At 40.5% G+C, this 18,040-nt stretch overlaps 1 protein-coding gene and 1 long non-coding RNA gene across 3 annotated transcripts in view; one reads left to right on the plus strand and one right to left on the minus strand.

The window, feature by feature from the left end:
* Positions 1-18,040, plus strand: part of LOC138842728 (uncharacterized) — a 64,228-nt gene that overhangs the window by 22,250 nt on the left and 23,938 nt on the right. The gene's annotated exons all lie outside the window — the stretch shown is intronic.
* Positions 1-18,040, minus strand: part of RASEF (RAS and EF-hand domain containing) — a 70,868-nt gene that overhangs the window by 1,510 nt on the left and 51,318 nt on the right. The window contains exons 10-16 of the mRNA XM_030832769.3: positions 14,249-14,483; positions 13,798-13,935; positions 13,534-13,681; positions 12,155-12,236; positions 10,840-10,954; positions 8,998-9,117; positions 6,494-6,570 (exon numbers count right to left, since the gene is read on the minus strand). Coding sequence (XP_030688629.1) covers positions 6,494-6,570; positions 8,998-9,117; positions 10,840-10,954; positions 12,155-12,236; positions 13,534-13,681; positions 13,798-13,935; positions 14,249-14,483 — 915 coding nt within the window. The remainder of the gene's footprint in view (positions 1-6,493; positions 6,571-8,997; positions 9,118-10,839; positions 10,955-12,154; positions 12,237-13,533; positions 13,682-13,797; positions 13,936-14,248; positions 14,484-18,040) is intronic.

Raw genomic sequence — 18,040 nt, forward strand, 5'->3', positions numbered from 1 at the left:
TGCATGAGACGCCCGAGGGAGAGCAGTCACGGACCCTCCAGTGAGATCCAGTCACTTCTGGTAATTTCAAAAAATAAAAAGTGGTCTTGTTCTAGGCGACTACATTTTGGGTGGCTTGTTACAAAGCAGTAGATCCTGGGAATTGGCATATTCCCAGCACAGCAACGCTGTTCAATAGAAATAGAATGTAATTCACGTATGTAATTTAAAATTCTTTAGCAGCCACAGTAAAAAATGTAAAGAGAAATAGGTGAAATTAATTTTATTAACATATATTATTTAACTCAGTACTACAAAAATATCATTTTAGCATGCTACCAATAAAAATATTAATGAGCTATTTTACAATTTTTTTAAACATCTTTATTGGAGTATAATTGCTTTACAATGGTGTGTTAGTTTCTGCTTTACAACAAAATGAATCAGTTATATATATACATATGTTCCCATATCTCTTCCCTCTTGCGTCTCCCTCCCTCCCATCCTCCCTATCCCACCCCTCCAGGCGGTCACAAAGCACCGAGCTGATCCCCCTGTGCTATGCGGCTGCTTTCCACTAGCTATCTACCTTACGTTTGGTAGTGTATATATGTCCATGCCTCTCTCTCGCTTTGTCACAGCTTACCCTTCCCCCTCCCCACATCCTCAAGTCCATTCTCTAGTAGGTCTGTGTCTTTATTCCTATCTTACCCCTAGGTTCTTCATGACATTTTTTTTCTTAAATTCCATATATATGTGTTAGCATACGGTATTTGTCTCTCTCTTTGTGACTTACTTCACTCTGTATGACAGACTCTAGGTCTATCCACCTCATTACAAATAGCTCAATTTCGTTTCTTTTTATGGCTGAGTAATATTCCATTGTATATATGTGCCACATCTTCTTTATCCATTCATCCAATGATGGGCACTTAGGTTGTTTCCATCTCCGGGCTATTGTAAATAGAGCTGCAATGAACATTTTGGTACATGACTCTTTGAATTATGATTTTCTCAGGGTATAGGCCCAGTAGTGGGATTGCTGGGTCATATGGTAGTTCTATTTGTAGTTTTTTAAGGAACCTCCATACTGTTCTCCACAGTGGCTGTACCAATTCACATTCCCACCAACAGTGCAAGAGGGTTCCCTTTTCTCCACACCCTCTCCAGCATTTATTGTTTCTAGATTTTTTGATGATGGCCACTCTGACTGGTGTGAGATGATATCTCATTGTAGTTTTGATTTGCGTTTCTCTAATGATTAGTGATGTTGAGCATTCTTTCATGTGTTTGTTGGCAGTCTGTATATCTTCTTTGGAGAAATGTCTATTTAGGTCTTCTGCCCATTTTTGGATTGGATTGTTTGTTTTTTTGTTATTAAGCTGCATGAGCTGCTTATAAATTTTGGAGATTAATCCTTTGTCAGTTGCTTCATTTGCAAATATTTTCTCCCATTCTGAGGGTTGTCTTTTGGTCTTGTTTATGGCTTCCTTTGCTGTGCAAAAGCTTTGAAGTTTCATTAGGTTTGTTTTTATTTCCATTTCTCTAGGAGGTGGGTCAAAAAGGATCTTGCTGTGATTTATGTCACAGAGTGTCCTGCCTATGTTTTCCTCTAAGAGTTTGATAGTTTCTGGCCTTACATTTAGGTCTTTAATCCATTTTGAGCTTATTTTTGTGTATGGTGTTAGGGAGTGATCTAATCTCATACTTTTAGATGTACCTGTCCAGTTTTCCCAGCACCACTTATTGAAGAGGCTGTCCTTTCTCCACTGTACATTCCTGCCTCCTTTATCAAAGATAAGGTGACCATATGTGCATGGGTTTATCTCTGGGCTTTCTATCCTGTTCCATTGATCTATATTTCTGTTTTTGTGCCAGTACCATACTGTCTTGATTACTGTAACTTTGTAGTATAGTCTGAATACAATTTTTATACTGTCTTCAAAACCCAGTATTTATTTAATACATCCAGCACATCTCAGCTTGGATTAGCCACACTTCAGGTGGCTAGTGGCTACTAAACTGGTCAGCACAGCCCCAAAAGGAGCTGATATGTGCTAACCTTTGAAAACCACTGCACTGTGAGTAGGAAACAAAAGGGTAACTGGTTCTTGCTGGAGACTAGTTAATAAATGCTATGTTACATGTTTTCACATAGTCCTTATTTAATACACACAACACACACACATGCTGACAGGTAACAGGTGAGCATCAATGTCTTCCCTTCACAGATAAGAAATAAAGACTCAGGAAAAGAAGGAGGATACACAGTTCAACCCCATAACACCCTGTAAGACTTGGTTCAGACTTCTGACCTCCAGAACTATTATTTTTATTGCTTAAAGCACTAGGCTAGTAGGAATCTGTTACAGTGACAATATAAAACTAATACAAACTCCCAAATGCAAAATCTTGACCATTTGGTCATTCAACAAATGTCCGATTTATGCCAAACTCTGGGCTCCTCAACCAGTGAGCTTTTTTTTTAATTGTAAATTTTTTTTTTTTTTTTTAAATTTGGCTGTGCCGGGTCTTAGTTGTGGCACACGGGATCTTCCTTGTGGCATAGGGGATCTTTAGTTGCAGCATGCAGGATGTTTTTAGTTGCAGCATGCAGGATCTTTAGTTGTGGCATGCGGGATCTAGTTCCCTGATCAGGGATCGAACCTGGGCCCCCGGAATTGGGAGTATGGAGTATTAACCACTGGACTACCAGGGAAGTCCCTCTCAACTAGTGAGCTTTGAGAGAAAGCCAGATGTCTTCTAAATAAATCATTACCAGGTCCCCGAGAGCCGCTAACACACAAGCACAGTGGAGCCGACCTCTTGGTGGGATAGGAATTCACTGTCATTTAATGAGGAAGAGAGATTCCAGGTGCAGGGAATAGCATGTATAGAGGCAAAGAGGCATAAAAGAACTTGGCTATGACCGGAAGCAAAGTTTGCTGTGTCTATAGATTATCATTCATTTGGGAAGCAAGATAAGAGATGCAAATAGAAAGGTAGGTGAACTGGGCTCTGGGGGACCATTAGCCACTTGCTAAGGAGGCTGGACTCTATGCTGTAGGTAGGGCACCAATGTGGGGTGCAAGCAAGAAGGTCTTAATTGGATTTTTATTTACAGAGATTACCCTGATTACAGGGTGGAAGATGAACTGATGCTGGAGAAACTCTGAGGCAGAAACTTAGGTCCCTCCTGCACTAAACGGGGTAGGAAATTTTGAAGCCTGAAGCAGAACAGGGTGGGGGCGGGGAGGGATTGAAGGAAGATTGCAGAGAGGTCACTGAATCAATAGGGCCCCAGAACCCACTAGAGGCAGATGATGAAGAAAGAGGAAGGAGTCAAGACTGACTCTAGGTTACTCTTTTTCAATTATAATGTTAGTAGTTTCCTGAGAACCGGAGTATAGAATAAGGAACAATTTTAAAGAAAAATGAACACATTAGGGTTTAGATATGTTGGATCAGTCATGCCTATGGAATTTTCATTTGTTGGTGGGTGGGAATATAGTTGTGGAATTTTAAAAAAAGATGGGAGTTAAAAATACAGAAATTAGAAGTCACCTTCTAGACACAGTTCTAGAAACCATGGTGGTGGAAGACATTAGGCAGAGAGAGAAAGAGTAAGAGGAAGAGAGTGCAGAATAGAATCCTGAGATTACCAACATTTAAAAGGCAAGCCAGAGATTCAGAGTAGTGAAAAGTCCCAATTTTGCCATTTAGTACTGTGTCACTTTGAGCAAGCTGATGAAGCATTCTAATTTTCAATTTTCTTATCTGTACAATGGGTTTAGTAAACATAGCATCTTCACAAGACAACTCACATCTCTCCCTTCTGGAAAGTCTAAAAGGCCTCTGTAAATTACATATCATATGGCTGCCTGGTCATGTATTTTGTTTTCTTTTTTTTCTCTAATGTTAAATTGCACAGCCTATCTTACATAACCTGATATCTCTACAGGGCTTTCATACTGAGCAGAAATGATAATAATGCAGACATTACTGAACATTGAAAGCAAATATTAAGGGAGAAAAAATAGGTACCCATATTGTTCACCTGGCCTTCCGTTTCTTTAATCTACCAAAGATGCAAGCATCTCCCACTTTAAGGAAATCAGGAAGATATAATTCCAAACATCTAAAACAGGTTTAAGGCTGGGAAAATTAAATTACCTCACCCCAAACTGCCATGTACTTAACAACTGCATTTTAAATGACTCAATCTTATGGACAGATTTATCCCCAATGGGCTCAGCAATGGCGCTGAACTGATACATCAGCCCGAGCTTTTCGTGTTTTTCTCAAATTTTAGGCCATTGACAAGTTTAATGCCTGTTGTACTTGAATCTATTGAAAAATGTTTAAAGCCTGTGGCTCTAGTGATGGCAGATTTACTTACCAGTGGACAATGGTTGGGATGAATGTCTATCAGCCCTACAGGGAAACTGCATTTCTAGGAGAAACTTTTCCTGGGATAGACAGGGTTTTCCAAGAAAAAGCAGAGGAGTTCAGGTTGTTAACCAAACATTTATGGCCTTCCTTCAAAAACAAATACTGTTTCAGACAGTGCAAACCCATAAACTGTTCTAGTTCAAGTTTTATGACATAACATGGTTTGAAGGGGAGTTACTATTATACATAACATTCTGAAAGCTGTAAAACTTTTTAAAGTGGTAATTTCACTTGCGGAAACGATACCATTTTTATTTAAGACTTGGGTATTTTGACAAGCAATCTGATGACACAGTATAAAGCAAATTAAAGTCTTTACATGTTTGGTTTATTTATAATTTTCCTGTTTAACACATTGTTAACATAACAAACCTAGAGGCCTCAAACCAGCCCATAATGCAATAGCAACAATTTAAAAAGCTCCTTGATAAGTGATTCACAAGAAGTGACCTTGTTATCAGAATGCTCCTGCACACAGGTTTTTTTTTTTTTTTTTGCGGTACGCAGGCCTCTCACTGCTGTGGCCTCTCCCATTGCAGAGCACAGGCTCCGGACGCACAGGCTCAGCGGCCGTGGCTCACGGGCCCAGCCGCTCCGCGGCATGTGGGATCTTCCTGGACCGGGGCACAAACCCGTGTCCCCTGCATCGGCAGGCGTACTCTCCACCACTGCGCCACCAGGGAAGCCCCACACAGGTGTTTTAAGTAAAGAAGCTACATTGTAAACAGGGAGGCTGCTGGGCTGACCCAACATGCCAGCTGGAGCACCAGGGGAAAAGGCTGTCGTCGGCTCTCCTATCTTTATGATACAATAAAGAGGATCGATTCTGCACTCTGGGTGTGACCGGGGCAATTTGGAGTCATTTAACTGTAATATGACCCCACAAGACAATTCCGCGTTAAATAGTGATTATGTTATTCAGTAGAGTCCAAGCTATTATTATATATGGAATCATAGACTGTCAGAACTAGAAGGGGCCTTAGGGATCATTTTCTTTAGCCCCTTCCCTCATTGTACAGATTAGAGATGCCTAAAGGAAGACAGGGACTTAGTCAAGACTCCACAGCTGTTCGGGGTAGATTTAAGGTTGAACTTTGAGCTTCCTGACACTACAGTCCTCCAATGTGCTGGGCAGAAGCCAGCAGCCATGCGGAGGACCTGGCCTGCAGCATCCTTTCCTGCTCAGCCCAGGCAGCAATTCAGCACTCCCTGCCTGAAGCTAAGGTAGCACGGAGCCCCTTACTGTACTAAAGTTAAGATTCTTATAAAATCAGAATCTCACAAATGATCTCACAAATCTCTACTTGCCTAAAATTATGTTTTTGCTTTGTCAGCAATTAAGGATCATTGGCTGGATTTTGTTAATGCACATTTTTATATTTTTTCTTTCTTTTTTGGGGGCGTATTGAATCCCTTTAGATCAGCAAAGAATCATTTTTTCATCTGTGGCAGAAAACTAGGCAGAAGAAGTAAATCCAGCAGAAAACATTGTTATTTCCTAAGAATACTGCAAGGATTAAAATACAGTTAAAACCAAGTTCCTCAATGATGCAATTTTCATTCTAATCCACATCCCAAAATGTTATATATTATTAACACCATTGCCTTAGCTTAATAATTACCTGGGTTAAATAATGTAAACAAAGTGCTTCCAACTGGCATGATATACAGTTTGTTTTGTTGAGTTCTTTTTCCTTTACCTTGGAAAATGTCATAATATAATAGATAGTTATATTCATAATAGTCTCCTGTGTTTAAAGTCTGGTTCCTAGAAGTGATTCACACACGTCAACTATTAGCTTTGTGGGCACATTTTGCAGAAATGTCAGTGACACCTCAGATGCACCTGCTTTGTTTGGCAGTAGAGGTATTTTGCCAATGTTCACAGTGAACAAGCAGCATACCAGTTTTTTATAAAAACTATGTTTCTCCAGCCACTACTGAAAGACAAGAGTGTTTTCCCATGTAGATTCACATTATGGTCAAGAAATTTGACACATACAACAGCTAAGTGAAAATTCAATCCTACATCCAGTTTTCCAAATATAAGGCAAAACTTTACCGAGTAAGGTGGAGAACAGCTTCCACTATATTCGAACCATCTTTGGCGCTTGTTTCACAAAATAATGCCCCATAGGTCTGTAAAAAACATATATATACCATTAAATGAAGGCTTTGATTAGGTTTCCTGGAATGTTCGCTTTTAAAACCAATAAAATAAAATAAAAATATTGCCCTGTTGAGTATGCTAAAACTAATAGTTTAGAAATTGGATTGAGTTTCAAGACTTTAAAAAAAAAAAAACAGGTTTGAGCCTACTTATTCCAGGAACAGTTCCTAGTCAGAGATTTTTATTTTGCATCCAAAAAAAAAAAAAATCCCACAATACAAAATTTCATGGTTTAAGGCTCTTATATCTAAGTGTCACACATACTACCAAATGTTCTCTATCAAATAATTTGAGAGAGAGAAAAATGATAGCTTAAGGTAACCACTTAGGAATTAAATGTCCATCAAAAATATGTCTCCTTTTGGCTGGCAGCTAACACACATCCCACCCCCCCTTCAATCTATCATCTTTTCCTATCAAGATTCAGCAGCCTCTGTGTTGCTAAAACCAATGGACATTTTCTAGTCTATTACTTAACCTCCCAGTGGTTATACATACAATCACTGATCATATCACTCTCCTGCTTCAGACCTTTCGATGCTTCCCATCCCTCTCAAGCAATGTTGGAATGCTTACCTGGCCGACAAGGCCTAGCTTGTACGTGGCCCCAGCCAACCTCCCAGTTTTACCTGCCACCACTCTCCCTCACTCACAGTGCTCATGTTACCCTGGCCGTCCCTCTATTTCCCCAACACTCCAAATTTCCTCCCACCTCAGGACCTTTTCACCTGCTGTTACCACTACCTAGGTTATCCTGTATCCCTAGTAACTCTTTCCCCAGGCTGACTTTTACCTACCTTCTAGATTTTTAGGTAATCCTCCCTTGAAGTTAAGATTAAGCGTTTTCTAACTCTGAAAAGTTGGTATTAGGTCTTCCTACTGTAAAACCTCTTGAGGCATTGTTATTTTTCCAGCATAGCACTTGCCGCAGATGTAAATGATGAGGTTATTTTTGGGTGTCTTTGTCTAACAGCTGGAGACAGTTTCCTTTAGGAAAGGAGAATTATGTGCGCTGTGGGGCTGGGTGTGGGCAACACAGTCCTGTGTGGGATACGGGCAAGATGTGATGGGTGCTCTGGAGCAGGGAGAGAAGGAAGAACCAAACAATGGGGAAAGACTACCGTGAAACCTTTACCCATGAGCCCCCAAATCCATAGAAAATCTAAAAAATACCCCAAATGAATATATTTCTAGTAGAAATGGGTAGTGCTGCTGCTGAATTTCATAGCCAGGATGTTATAGGGTGAAATAGAGATGGCCTTTGAGGATGCAGGAGGGTGGAGGACATGAGATGCATAATAAATCAGCAAACCTTGGGAAATCTGAGAAACTGGGGGGAGGGAATAAAATTGGCATGTGGCCAGGAATTATGAGCTCTCTAGGGGAATATGTGGATTTCGTGGGTTTAACATCTGTCTTCCCCAGACAGTAAACTACGTGAGGACAAGGACGGTTTCCTTTGTTCTCTACCCTTTGCTCGGCTCACAATGAAGTGCTTTTTCACGTGGTGGATACAATTAAATATGTGTTGAATGGATCTCTTCTATATTTCACTGCCTAGTTTTGATGTTTATCATATTTGGCTCACAGTTCTAAAATTTAAAACAAGAAACAATTCCAACTTAGAATAGTGGAATGGAAACTTCTTTTTAAAGTTCACATGTATGTGTTATAGAGCAGTCCTTTCAAGCTGATGACAGACAACAATGATAGCGATGTCAGATCGGACTGTTATGATAAGAACTTCATATTTGACCTAAGGAGCATCTGGTTCCTTATTTGGGTAAGACAAGTCATAAGAGGGCCACATAGCATTCTGACCCAATGATAATAATGAGAGAATAAACACTGCCCACAGTAATAATCTGGACAGAAATGAGGTCCATCCTTTGTACAAATGCATAGCCAAAAATAATTTTATACTATTCCAACTGACTACAAATCGTCGAGGAAAGAATGAGTCTTCCAATTCTCTTCACCCCTTTACCCAGATGACACACTGCACCATCTGCTGCCCCTTGGCACAGTGACCCTCTGGAACCAAACCCATCTTTTCAAAACAGGACACCCATTCTTCTTCCTCTACCTAGGTTCCAGGACTAGAGAAGGATTCCAGGAACTGGGGAAGAGTGAGGAGGAAGACACAATAATTTTGCATCCTCTTTCTCACTGGTACTCAGTGGGGGAAAATGATCATGTGATTGTTTTACCTCCACAAGGGATTAACTCTTGGAATAATTATTTACATTCATGGGACGGATAGGGGCCACTGGGAGTTCTGCCTGTATAGGGACAGAAGACTTATCAAACAGAGTGGAGTTCGTCAAACAGCCTCTTCAGCAAATGTAGACAGAAGTGAAAGGTCCCTCCCAATTTGGACCCACTCTTACTCTTACCATGGCCAGTTTTTCTCCAAAGTACCCTGGGACACATTTTTGTCCTTCCGCTTCAGCAGCATCACGAAGATCAGCCTTGTTTCCTACCAACATGATAGGAATGCTGTTATGGGCTGCATCCTACCATGAAGAAAAGAAAGAAATTGTGCATACATGAAACATTGGGCAAGTTATGAGGTTGATGATGACAACAGCTACCCTTTCTGAATGCCCCTTATATGCCACATGATGTACAGACAATATCTTTAAACCTCAAAACATCTCTAAAAGGAGCCAAACCTTCTCCCATTTCCAGATCAGAACACTGAAATTCAGAGAGGTTAAATAAGATGTTGTAAGGGCCAGGGGTGGTCCAAACTGACTCCATCACCCTTGCCACTATACAAACTAATACCAAACTCAAGAGGCGCGACCCCAGAATTACATTTGGCTGTAGTGCCCACATAATTTTCTATAATTTTCACTCAAACAGTGGTGATTACAAGTCAACTTCATTATCACAGGTACAAAACACACAAATATTCCCTCAGCTATAATGGGACAAAAATGGAGTCTCAGAGTTCCACACTTGCTGCTATGTGGCTTACAACAAAAGCAAAATCAGAAGGCCCTAAATGTCAGCACTTTTCTTGTGAAGAGCCAAGGAGCAGTCATTCAAACTAACAGATTCTCAGGATAATGCTCCCCAAATCAGCATATGCATACTGTTGCACTGTCTGTCCCGGCATTCATAGAGGAGCTGGCTGGCAGAATGTAAGATGTGAGAGGCAGAGTTAAGTTTGAGACTCTGTCCCTCCCACCACCTGGCCACTCGCCGGCTGCATGAAATCAGGCAGTCTCTTCCTGTTTCTGCCTCCATTTCCCTATCTGTAAAACGAAGGGGGCAGTAAGGACACATCCCCCTGAGCAGGCTATGAGAATAGAAGACAACCTGACTAGAAAAACAGGTTTATAGCTCCTAAACAAGCGAAGCAGCAGCCCTCACTGAGAAATGACTCTTCGTGGTGCCTAAAAACATCCAGGCGCTCATCCACTTTGGTACCACACCTGATACAGCATCAAGAAATGAGCCTCAAAAACAATGAAATTATGCCACTTCACTGCCTTTTGGACTCGTTTCTGATGTCATTATTGTATTGTGGTTCCTCTGTACACAATGAGTGATTTTTCTCTTGCTCTCAACATTTTCTCTTTGTTTTGACTTTTAGCAATTCAACCATGATGTGTCTAGGTATGGATTCTTTTTTTTTTAACATCTTTATTGGAGTATAATTGCTTTACAATGTTGTGTTAGTTTCTGCTGTATAACAAAGTCAGCAAATAATTATAGAGTCAGAAAAACCATCCTTTAAAAATGAAGACAGGGCTTCCCTGGTGGTGCAGTGGTTGAGAGTCCGCCTGCCGATGCAGGGGACACGGTCCGGTCCGGGAAGATCCCACGTGCCGCGGAGCGGCTGGGCCCGTGAGCCATGGCTGCTGAGCCTGGGCGTCCGGAGCCTGTGCTCCGCAGCAGGAGAGGCCACAGCAGTGAGAGGCCCGCTTACCGCAAAAAAAAAAAAAAAAAAAAAAAGAAAACTCAGGAGTTCCCCGCCCCCCTTCCCCACCCCAGAAGCTCACTTTAGTAGTGTCCTTAGCTCTGTGGGAACTTGCCCAGCTACTGAGGAGGAGACCAGTACTGCCAAGTGCCATTGGGAACCCCACTTCTCACATCCACTTCTTCCTGAGAGCCTGGATCAGTGGCTTGTAATTGAGTTCGTTTTGACAAAGAAGAGAAACAGCATTTCCCGAGACAGGCTGTAGCTCTCCTATGTAATTTTTTGGTTCTCTGTTTTGAATTCTTACCTCAATCATATCTACCCATTCTCGTACATTAAGAAAGCTTTTCTCACACGTAACGTCATACAGCAGCAAAACACCATCTGCTCTTCTGAAATAAGACTTGGCAATACTTCTGAATCTGGAAAAGAGAATAGCACGTAATTGTTCTAATCAGTCAGTCAGTTTGGTGCTGCCTCATTCTTCATCTCCTTTATGCTCACTTTTTTCCCTCACCTTTTAAAACAAGCCCCAATTGAGGAGAATCTAATGGCAACTTATTACTGTGAAATAGTCATCCCCGAGGCCTAGAATGACCTGGTGAAAGGTAACAGAATAAGAATCTGGGCTAGTGATTTAGAAAAGCCAATCATTTTCTCCACCAAATAATCCCAAGAAAGTCTACATACCCCAGAGCATAGCCAGGACAAGGTTGAGATCGTAATTTCTAAAAATTTCAGCCTCAGCAACACACTACCAGAACCCAGCTGTGGGACACAGAAGGGTGTGTGTGAAGGATGGAAGGAGAGGCACATCAGAGAAAAATTATTTTTTGGCTGGTGGGTAGGTGGTAGAAGAACTAACCATGTGGAACACCACAGGACACACACACAGGGTGTTGGGGGCTCACGAGGGGAAGAGCACACCTCAGCCTATCTGTCCTAAACCGAGTGCAGTATTTTACAGGATCTTAAATAGCTATGTTAACCACACATGTCTTTCAAATGCTGCTAGAAAATATGAGCTCCATGTGGGCAGGTGTCTGTGTCCACCTGTTCACCGTTGAATCTGAACACCCTGAATGGTGCCTGGTTACAGAGGTCGGCAGGTACCCCCATACTTGTTTGGTGCACAATCGGATACAGTCTGTTCCCTAAGAGTTAGATATGATTAAAACCTATGCTTGATGCTCTGGCCATCAGCAGTGAAAGAAAGACAGGGTACTGTCTGTGGCCAGATGCGAGTCTGCTATTTATCAATGGTCTGTGTCCCTGCCCTTGAACCGGGGAACTGACAGGTCCTCCTCTCCATCTTCTGTGGTGCCCCAGCTATGCAGCTCCTCACACTGTTGCCACGTTCAGGAATGCCGCCTCACCGAAATTTTCTCCTTAGGATAGGGCATTCTCTTTTTATCAGTGGCTCACCAATTCAAAGGAAGCTTAAAGATCCTCTTCACACGACTGATGGATCAGCGAAGGAGGAAAGGATGTGGAAAAAAACAAGCATTCTTGAAATTCTAACGTGCTCGATCAGAATTATATGAGTACAAAACCCACCAAGTATCCTACAAGGCTTGTCTGTGCAACTCAGCAGAATCCAAAGTATTATGGAAAGCACTTGCCTCTCCTGGCCAGCGGTATCCCAGAGCTGCAGTACTGTTCGCTCTCCGTCTACAATGAGAGTTTTCATTTGAAAATCAACTCCTGAAAAGGAATATAAGAGAACATGGAGAACATGATGTAAATAATTCCATTGGTATTTACTTTCAAGCCCTCTTTAGGATGAGACAAAAGCCAATAAGCCAAAGTTTGGCAAGACGGAGAGGAATGAACCTGGCCTTCAAGGACAGTGACCTTCCATACTAGTTATAAGTCAGACCACACAAGTGCGTGCAGATGCTTATTGCAGGCTGGCTGACTTGGGGAAGGATTTAATCTATGGACAAAAGGAAAATCTATGTTTTATGTGTCCACATAATTAGATGGACTCAGTTATATCTGTGTGTGTGCATGCACATAAATGTGCCTATGTATATATACAGGTATATACATGTGTGTATGTATATATGTGTGTGTGTGTGTATATATATATATATATAAGTACATGTATACGATGTATATATATGCCAGGCTCTCTAGGAACTGAACCAAATATTGTAGGCTTTTTATGAATCAAATTGAAGTGAACCTTCAGCTTTGTTATCTTGAAAGGTGTAACAGAGAACCATAAATTTAGAAAGACATCCATTGTGAAGAAGGTAATCTGTTCTAAGGCTTCTGGTTATCAAAATAAGAACTCTTTAGATAAGGAAGAAAAGTAAATGATAATTTGCATATCTTCTTTCAATTCCTTTTACTGATTACTGTGCAAATTTGGGAAATGAGGACACTATTTTTTCCTTGTTCTGAGAGGTATTACTCATGTATTCCGTTGTGAAGGAGGGGAGGGAACATACACCTGGCTATGATTTTGACCTTAATGCCAAACTGGCTATCGGTAAGTTCACTTTATCAACATCAAATGACACCTGATCAGAAAGGCTTTCCCTGGGCACCCTGTGTAAAAGTGCACCTCTCCCCAATCTCATGTTTTAAAATGTGTTTTTCATCCAGGGATTTAGTCGACTTTGTTTACTGTGTATCCGTAGTGCCTATAACAGTATGCGGCTCACAGCAGGACTCAGGATATGCTTGCTGAATAAATGAATCTGTCATCTCTGGCTCTAAACTTTGGTTGATCTCACTGGGTAAGCAGATACCTCAGTCCTTTGCTAGTCTTCCTCTCCCAAACTTAGGCCTTAGCCAAAACAGAGGGCTATTCTATAGAGAAGGACACGTGTGTGTGCAAGTGCGTGTGCACACACACACACCTCTACCTATATACATATTATACAGAGAGAGAAAGAGAGAGATCTGTGTGTCTGTATATAATCCCTAACAAAAATAGAAATCAACCTAAAGAAGGTCATTTTCCCATTATCCACTGAAAAAGGAACTGTACCCAGGGTGGCACTTGTGTTTCCTCGAAATTCATTCTTGCAAAGTCTCATGAGCAAACTTGACTTTCCTACTGCAGCGTCCCCAGCCAGCACAATCTTGTAAGCCTTCTGTGAGCTGGAAGAGTTATGGTTATCATCCACCATGTCTGTCTAGGGGAAGGAAGCCACAGTGAGTGACAAAGGTAGTGCCAGCTTTCTTCCTAGTAAGTTACATGGCATGAAGATGAACAGTGTTCATGAATAAAAGTGTCTCTGAAACCGCCTACCTGTGGTGCAAGTGCTGAGATGGGCTTCCTCAAGGAGCTGATGACACTGCCTTCACTAGCAGACTCCTGCGGCTTCCAGTCCAGGATGGAAGCCACGCCTTCTGAGCCATACGTCTCTTCATCCCTGATATCAGGAACCTGTTTTTTTTTTTTTTTTTTTTTTAAAGTCAGCCGTTAAAAACCAAAGTCTTTCATTACACATATACATCATGAAATAAAAAGAAGAAAAATATGCTGCTGAATCAACAGTCAATGCTATTATGGAACAGAGTGGCTGCAAAACGGAATCTGTGAGAGTTTTCCCTAACTTGATAGGGAGAAACATTTTCCCAACTATGTTTCACATGTATAACCTTTAAAACAATGCCCATGACAGATAAAGGTCAAACGGGGTGAGATACGTATTTCTATGGAAGATCAGGCCTAGGAGAGAAATGACTTTGGGGCTTACGTCTGTGTCTGAAGCATCACCCCCAGAGCTCTCCTGTGTGCCGTGTGACCTCTGGAATCCCCTCTGGTGCTTGTACTCCACCTCCGAGTCATACTCATTGAAATCTCTCAGGGTAGACAAGCCGCTGTCGAAGCAGCTCTCAGGCAGGCTGTCAATGTCACAGTTTATCCTCTGCATGGGATCACAGAGGGCCAGAGAGTCACAGTCCTCATCCATGTAGGAAGAGCGGGATGACCTGGTGACAAAGGAGAGGACTGCTGTACCTGAGGGCCGGCGATGCTCAAGATGACACAGCAATGGACTCAGACAGCAACAGAATCAAAAAGACCGATATTCTCATTCTTGCCAAGAGCCTCAGTGTATTCCATGATTAAGCAACAGGGGAAATAAAATGCTCAGAGCAATAGTTCATTCTATGCAACAATCAATTAAGATAAAGACACTTAAATCAAACATTTAATAAAGGAAGCTATTTTTAAAAAATCACCTTTATTTCCTGATACAAAAAGAATCAGAATGCCCAGGATGTAAATGTAACCTCAAGTTGTGTTAAGAAAAATATACACAGAACATCTGAACCTTTTTATTCTAATGTGGTCAGACCATATTTTGAACAGCATGTCCATTTCTGGATAATACCTCTATTATGACCTGAGACTTTAAACCCTCCAGTCTGAGAAATGTTTCAGTGCACTCGGCTTAAGTTGTAATGGTTTCTCTCCTCAAATATTTGAAGAGCTGACACAGGAAGACTATATTCTCTCAGGGCCAACTGGTAAACTTTTCTGGGAATCACGTCTGTAATTGACATGGTGAAGAATGCCAGGCAGTCAGAAATGTGTGGCCCTGGAATGGTCTGGCATACAAGATGAATTTTCTGCCACTAAATGTGGACATGTCTCAAAGACTCCTATGGGAGAGGTTTCATAGGGAGATGCCCCATACAAAGGCTAGAACTCCTGACTTCTGTGGATCTTTCCACTTGGGAAACTGCAGCATTTTATAAATGTTAATTGCCTCATTTACTTTTGCTTTTCCATTTGATTCCCATAAGTATCTAAGTTTATACTGAAATAAAACAAGGGTTACAACTTACTTAGTTCCTACTACACATTGGGCACCATCCTAGCCACTTGGCCTACATGATGTCATCAGAAAGAGGAAATGGGCAGGGTATATAGGTCTCCAGATAGGAGAAATAATAAGAGATGAATGTTCTTAGAAAAGAGAGGGTAATCTTTTTTTTTTTTTTTTTTTAGCGGTACACGGGCCTCTCACTGTTGTGGGCTCTCCCGTCGCGGAGCACAGGCTCCAGACGCGCAGGCTCAGCAGCCATGGCTCACGGGCCCAGCCGCTCTGCGGCATGTGGGATCTTCCTGGACCAGGGCACAAACCCGTGTCCCCTGCATCGGCAGGCGGACTCTCAACCACTGCGCCACCAGGGAAGCCCTAACCTATTCATATTTTTGATAAGGAATGAAAGAGAAAAACATCCTGATTGAAAAATCACCTCCATAAAAATATAGATCTAAATAAAAAATATAGGTATAGATCAGACTTTCTCAAACTCAACTTATATACATACCCTTTTAAAAGTAAACTATTATCTGCCTGAAGAATATTTTAATTACAATTAAATATGTAAAAATACAAAACAAGTTATATTTTTGTTAGAGTTCTTAGAAAAAACTCAAAACTAAAACAAATATACAACTTAAAATCCAATAAGGCCACAAAAGCAATAAAATTAAATTTACAAGATGCTTTTAATTAAAAAAATTTTAACTGAAGTATAGTTGATGTACACTATTATATAAATTATAGGTATACAATATAGTGATTCACAATTTTTAAAGGTTATACTCCATTTACAGTTATTAAAAAATATTGGTTATATTCCCCACGTTGTACAATATATCCTTGTAGCTTACTTTATACCTAATAGTTTGTACCTCTTACTGCCCTACCCCTATATTGCCCCTTCCTCCCTCCCCACTAGTAACTACTAGTTTGTTCTCTGTATCTGTGAGTCTGCTTCTTTTTTGTTATGTTCAGTAGTTTGTTGTATTTTTTAGAGTCCACATATAAGAGATATCATACAGTATTTGTCTTTCTCTGTCTCACTTATTTCATTTAGCATAACGCCCTCCAAGTCCATCCATGTTGCTACAAATGGCAAAATTTCATTAGTTTTTATGGCTGAGTTGTATTTCATTGTATATATATACTACATCTTCTTTATCCGTTCATCTGTTGATGGACACTTAGGTTGCTTCCATATCTTGGCTATTGTAATGCTACTATGAACGCTGGGCTGCATGCATCTTTTAGAATTAGTGTTTTTGTTTTTTTCAGATATATATCCAGAAGTGGAATTGCTGGGTCATATGGTAATTCCATTGTTAGTTTTTTGAGAAAACTTCATACTGTTTTCCACAGTGGCTGCACCAATTTACATTCCCACTAACAGTGTATGAGGATTCCCTTTTTTCCACATCCTCGCCAACATTCGTTATTTGTGTTCTTTTTGATGATATCATCTTTTTGATGATAGCACCTGACAGGTGTGAGGTGATATCTTACTGTGGTTTTGATTGGCATTTCCCTGATGATTAGCGATGTTGAGCATCTTCTCAAGTGCCTGTTGGCCATCAGCAACCTCTTTAGAGAAATGTCTATTCAGTTCTTCTGCCCATTTTTTAATTCGGCTGTTCGTTTTTTTGATGTTTGGTTATGTAAGCTGTTTATATATGTTGGATATTAACCCCTTGTTGGTCATACATTTCCAAATATTTTCTGCCATTCAGTGGGTTGTCTTTTTGATCTGTTGATAATTTCCTTTGCTGTGCAAAAGCTCATAAGTTTAATTAGGTCCCATTTGTTAATTTTTGCTTTTATTTCCTTTGTTTTAGGAGATGGATCCAAAGAATATTCCTATGATTTATATTAAAGAATGTTCTGCCTACATTTTCCTCTACGTGTTTTATGGTATCTGATCTTACACTTAGATTTTTAATCCATTTTGAGTTTATTTTTGCATACATTGTTAGAGAATGTTCTAATTTCATTCTTTTACACGTAGCTGTCTAGTTTTCCCAGGACTGGCTACTGAAGAGACTGTCTTTTCTCCATTGTATATTCTTGCCTCCTTGTAATAGATTTATTGACCATAAGTGTGTGGGTTTACTTCTGGACTCTCTATCCTGTTCCAATGATCTATGTGTCTGTTTTTGTGTCAGCACCACACTATTTTGATGACTGTAGCTTTGTAACATAGTCTGAAGTCAGGGAGCATGATTCCTCCAGCTCTGTTCTTCGTTCTCAACATGATTTTGGCTATTCAGGGTCCTTTGTGTTTCCATACAAATGTTAAAATTATTTGTTCTAGAAAAATGCCTTTGGTATTTTGTTAGTGATTACATTGTTAGGGATTGCATTGACTCTGTAGATTGCCTTGGGCAGTATGGTCATTTTAACAATATGATTCTTCCAATCCAAGAACATAGTATATCTTTCCATATGTTTGTGTCATATTCAGTTTCTTTCTTCAGTGTCTTATAGTTTTCCAAGAACAGGTCTTTTACCTTCTTTGGTAGGTTTATTCCTAGGTATTTTATTCTTTTTGATGAGGTGGTAAATGGGACTGTTTCCTTAATTTCTCTTGCTGGTAGTTCACTCTTAGTGTATAAAAATGCAACAGATTTCTGTATATTAATCTTGTATCCTGCAACTTTACCAAATTCATTGATGAGCTCTAGTAGTCTTCTGGTGGCATCTTTAGGATTTTCTATG

The sequence above is a fragment of the Globicephala melas genome, chromosome 6 (assembly GCF_963455315.2).
Source record: "Globicephala melas chromosome 6, mGloMel1.2, whole genome shotgun sequence".
Lineage (NCBI taxonomy): Eukaryota > Metazoa > Chordata > Mammalia > Artiodactyla > Delphinidae > Globicephala > Globicephala melas.